Consider the following 5646-nt stretch of genomic DNA (forward strand, 5'->3'; position numbering starts at 1 on the left):
TACTTTTAGAAGCACTGACCTAAAATTGTTCACTGTTCTTGAGCACATTTAGTTCATGCCATCTCCAAACACGCATCCACATTACACCACACATGCTGAGTTTCTTCTACTGTAAGTGGTTACCATAGATACTGCATTGTGAGGCACATGAAGTACAGTGGGTCCATCTCACGTGGGAAAAATCATTTATTTATAGAAGCACTGTGATGCGGCCAGAAACGAGTTTAGACAATGCACTTTTTTTTTTGACTAATCACAGGAACCGTAAGAGGGGCTGTGGAGTATGGTGTGCAAGTTTGTCAGCAGTGACTTTGAATTCTTATTGTGTTTTTCTTTGGCAAAATAGAACCAAGTCGCCTGTCAGAGCTGTCCATGGTGCTGAAGGACAGATGCACAAGAGCGGATATCTTCAAATCTTCTCTCATCTGTTTTTCTTTCTGTTTATCTACAGTGTAGCGTGCTTCCTCACACCAATTTCAGTCTCTTTAAAAATAATTTTATTGAACATACAGCTTAACACACACATACACACTCCAGTTCTACCATCTGAAAGTTCCTCCTCCCTCAAAAAGGTCAGCAAGTTGTGAAAAGTTTCTTGCAATAATCTCCTAGCTCTGCATCTTGCTCCTTGAGAGGCTGCTATATGTGTTCAAGTACAGAGTGCATATCATGACATGTTTAATTAAATCCTGTTTTGTTGAATAATGAACTAATTAACAAACTCCTTCTGAAGGCTTTTTCCTCCTTCATCAAAACACATTGGATTTTCAAGTATGTCCCGTTATCTTCCCGAAGTAATTGTACTTCCTAAATTGACATAATTGAATTGCTATTCATCCTGGCATACGAGGTGTATTGTTCTCATGGAACGAAGCATACCTAATTGCAATCCATCAGAATCACTGTGCCTTTTTCATCTCAGTTCAGAACTTAAGACTAATGAATGGTTTAGTGATTATATTTTATGGAAATATGCTCTGTTAGATATAATGACCTCTCATTAATTGCAATTGTTCTCTTGACATGGGCTTTAGAATGTAGCGACCGGTTACAAAGAAATTATAAATTGGGAAGACAGAATTGCGACTAACATGTAAGATCACGATCACCATGCCAGGACAATCAATAAAACTGATGTAAGGAGTTGCCATAGCTGAATTTTATCTCTGCTGGCTGTTCATATAACAATATGGATTTAGACGGCTCCCAATTTAGCCAGCCTAACCATCTGTTTCTCTACTCGCTGCACCACTGATTGTGAATGTTTGGTTGGAGGACTGACAGAGTGCACTTCTAGATGTAGTCTCCAGGCAGGCAATGATCCAGTCAGCATTTTAATATCTGTCTATAAGTCAGTCATTATGCTATTTAGGCAAAACGTCGAACTAGCAAGCGCATCGTTCTATCAATCAGCTATCCAGTCAGGTAATTATCCAGGCAGCAACTTGTCTGTCTAGGAAAAAAATGCTATGATGGAAGGAAATTAGGTGAGCAAACAGGCAGACAAGTTACAAATATATTCAAAAGTGCATGTCAGTCTCTGATTTGGGTCAAGCCAATCTTCTCCCACACAAATAACATCATGTAGCTTCAGATCCTTCTCTTTTCAGAAGTGCTAATTTTTGTAAATGTTAAATATTCTTATAAGTGGTGGCATGCTTAAAAAAACAGTGATCTACTAAATGTGTGGTGCGTCCAGTACTACTTAAAGCAACCAAATTGCAGAGGTGGCTTAAATAGTGATGGCCCTTGTCTGCATCACAAGTATTTATGTGCGTACACTTGTGACTGCTTTTCTGAGATATCAGAAGCTTTACAAAGCATGTTTAGCACATTCACAGCAGGGAGGAATAGAATATGTTCGCTTTTGCTGTGGCTCATCCAAAATCTCAGCTAGTGCCAGCAATGCAAATCAGGTCAGAAGCCTTTCATGGTCAGTGCACTGTGGTTAGTCAGATGAGTTGACCTCATGCTTTAAAAGATCAAGTTGATCGCGGCATTAGGGTCAGATAACATTATGTACCAGCAAGTCAACAGAGAAACTGAAACTGCCACTGCAATTGCTTCTAATACAGTACTACCTCAGTATATGCCTGGTCTGTATTTCCTACTATTGCCACTGTTGCAATTGTACCCACCACTTCTAGGATGGCCACTGCTCTCACCACAATACTCGTGTTGTATAAAGTAGTGTTAAAGCTTCTGCTCCCATATCTGTAACAAATGCTGTGTTCTATTTTGAAATATCAAATCTTAGTTTTATCATCCAGTATGCAAAGTGAAATTATGCCCTCCATGTTCTTCTAATAATGCAGCATACAGGATATTTCTTTAAAGAATTATAAATGTTCACCAAACTCTTTCTTAAACTTTCGATTTTTACTTTGATGATATGTCTAACAATACAAGATTGGGCGATCGTGGCTCAAGAGTTGGGAGTTCGCCTTGTAATCGGAAGGTTGCCGGTTCGAGCCCCAGCTTGGACAGTCTCGGTCGTTGTGTCCTTGGGCAAGACACTTCACCCGTTGCCTACTGGTGGTGGTCAGAGGGCCCGGTGGCGCCAATGTCCGGCAGCCTTGCCTCTGTCAGTGCGCCCCAGGGTGGCTGTGGCTACAATGTAGCTTGCCATCACCAGTGTGTGAATGTGTGTGTGAATGGGTGACTAGTAAAGCGCTATATAAATACAGGCCATTTACCATTTTAAAGAGAAAACCAAGAGAATAACTTCAATTTATCAGACAAATTACAGCAATATCCAGTTTTCTTTTAAAAGAATCAAATCTGAATATGCTTGAACTGAAAGTGATCGTTTCCATATGATTTAAACAATATTTTGAGATCATTATATAACTTCAGCTTTGAGTACAAAGAGACCACAGTTGCATAATCAGTCTTCACAATTTAATGCCTTTAGAAGAATTTCCTATATTTGTATCCCTCATATGAATTATTGATGGAATCACTATGATATCACTTATGATATGATACCTCTAATGAAAAAGTAATGGTGCACTGGAAGAAAGTATTGTAGTTCATTGATCACTGAGCATATAACCTTACAGAGGCTTGCTGGCATTCATCAGTGAATATTGGCTTTCACTTTTTTTTTCTCTTAAAGTTGTTCTGTTTTCAAGAGAAAAAATCAGTTTATGATTATTGCATATGAGTTATAATTAGCATTTTTTCCACATAGTGGTGGTACAGTAACTATTCCTCCCACACAATACTGTCTTTGACTTTTTTTTGCACGAACCTAGATGAATAATAAATAAATAAATAGAGTGATAAATTTCGCTTTTGCACTTCATTTGCAGGGTTTACTTTTCCGATATTTTTCTTTCTTCCATACACCTTGCACAAAATGTGCTAGTGGAAACTCACTTAGCAGGGTGCAATTTCTTGAACTGCGCTTTTGCAACAGAAATAAATTCATGTGAACTCAGTTCTGACTTTTACAGTATGGTGTTTCCCCCCCTTGTTCTGGGTCTGTGGAGTTTGAAGGTGCACTAAATGTACCTACCGCCCACTCCACTCAACCACCTAACTACTATATGAATCATGCTTTCGCTCTACTTGCAGTTTTCGGGTTTTGCATGAACAAAGTCCCGCGATTACACACACACACACACATACACTCACACACACACACACACACACACACACACACACACACACACACACAGAAAAATGAATTTGAAATCAATCTGTACTCAAAAAGGTCCCTTGCTATACTGTCCATTGATATAACAGTATTGTATTTGTGCAAGCTCTCTTTCTCTACTTCTCCCTCCTCCCCTTCTGTATCTCTCTTCGCGCTTTTCTTTTCCATCGTCTTTAAAAACACAAATAAATAAATAAATAAAGGACGACATTCTTCGTTATTTAACCTTCAAAACGATCTAAAGCAAAGTTGCCGTCGAGACCGATGTATTCCCTGCAAACTGCTTTGTCCCGTTAACGTTAAAGCTCGCGTCATTCTTCCTCTTCACTCTCTTAAAAACTCTTCAGGTTTTTCCAGCTGAGCGATTCAGGCTGAGGCGGGCGCAACCGCACTAGAGGGAAAGTCAAGTCGTGCTGGACTGGCGCGGTATCCTCTCACGGTTTACAAGTAAAGCAAGAGCGGACTCGCATTTTATCAAGCTTTGAAAATGATGGAATATGCTGATTTTAAAAGTTGACCTGGGATTTCTAGTTGTCAGGTGTCGAGGCATGGCTTTTCTTGTAACTTGCTTATTTTTGTCTTGGTGAGTATGGCAACTCTTTTCTCTGCATGTTCTCGGACTTTTACGCATCTTAATCACAGACTGTGGATGCTTGTGCCTTTGAGAAACTCAGTATATTCAACTGATTTTCTATCTGTTGAAATGAGCTTTGAGCAGTGCATATGTACTTTAGTTACAGTGCTAGCAGTGTTTGGGGAAATCAGCACAGTGAGACCAGTATATATTTGGATAACATCACGCGTATATTGGATAGATTACTGGATGGCTATGACAACAGACTGCGACCTGGATTTGGAGGTATGCTAATGGACGTATTATACTGTATTTTGTATAATATTGCTTCATGATGATTAGATCCATATCCTTCCTTAAAGGATAAAGTTTTACTCAACTAGTTGTGTGTATCTCATCTAGTTTACGTTATCTCTTAGCCGTCTTTCCCCTCTTACATTATAATAAAATCACAAGTTTGCTATTAGAAACTGTTCATAAAATTATCATATCTAAAGCATGCTGTTTTGTTGTGTGTTCATTTTATCTGATGTGGTTATTTTAAGTCTGTAAATGGCACATTTTATACATATAACTTTATTCCTTAACCTCTTTATATTTTAAGAAATTAACAAATAAGCTAGTCCAAAATTTTTGTCTGCATCAAAGCAACCACTTATCTTTCTGCTGTAGGTCCAGTTACAGAGGTCAAAACTGACATCTTTGTCACCAGCTTTGGACCTGTTTCAGATGTTGAGATGGTATGTCAACTATGCCGACCACAGAAGTACTGATACAGGATACACAAGGAAAAATGTGTGGATGTTATTCACATACATGTGTTTGGTTGATTGTAAACAAAGTACATGTGAAAACAAGATTTCACTGCAATGTATATGGTCTTTCAACCTCAACTCATGTTACTCCCAGCATTCATTATTCCAACATTTGGGCAGGATGTCATTAGTGCAGCTTAGGATTTTAATCTGGTTGACAATCCCCCCCACCACCCCCACCCTCCGCCATAGCGATGTGGCTGTGTTAGGATGGAATAGGCGGGCTACTTCTGCCACGGGATAGGCTGAGTGATGTATGTCTGTTGTACTCTACTATCTTTGGTCTTAAGCTTTAGATACTGCTTCACAGCCTCTAAAGCCTACTAGAACTGCCATGCGATATGCTAGGGGCAGTTCTATAGAGGGGTATGTAAAGCTTTTAAGGGAAGCAAGGCCATCCATGTGATCTAAAGGCTGGATAGACTCATAATACTGACTTACTGCTGACTCTACAGATGAAATAAACTGTGTCTATTTTAACTGTGTATTAATAATGAATTACTCAATCAATTCACTTAACTTTCAGAGCTGGTAGGGAATGAAACATGGAAAACAGAAAAGTAAAATTTGCAACAATTGAAGAAAAACTATATATA

The 5646-nt window shown here is 38.9% G+C and overlaps 1 protein-coding gene across 1 annotated transcript in view; it reads left to right on the forward strand.

Annotated features, from left to right (window-relative positions):
• Positions 1-4037: 4037 nt before the first annotated feature.
• Positions 4038-5646, forward strand: part of gabra6b (gamma-aminobutyric acid type A receptor subunit alpha6b) — a 28739-nt gene continuing 27130 nt past the window's right edge. The window contains exons 1-3 of the mRNA XM_005727754.1: positions 4038-4244; positions 4396-4520; positions 4908-4975. Coding sequence (XP_005727811.1) covers positions 4159-4244; positions 4396-4520; positions 4908-4975 — 279 coding nt within the window. The 5' untranslated portion in view covers positions 4038-4158. The remainder of the gene's footprint in view (positions 4245-4395; positions 4521-4907; positions 4976-5646) is intronic.

Source organism: Pundamilia nyererei, unplaced genomic scaffold (genome assembly GCF_000239375.1).
Source record: "Pundamilia nyererei isolate P.nyererei 1_Seehausen unplaced genomic scaffold, PunNye1.0 scaffold00026, whole genome shotgun sequence".
NCBI classification, from domain to species: domain Eukaryota; kingdom Metazoa; phylum Chordata; class Actinopteri; order Cichliformes; family Cichlidae; genus Pundamilia; species Pundamilia nyererei.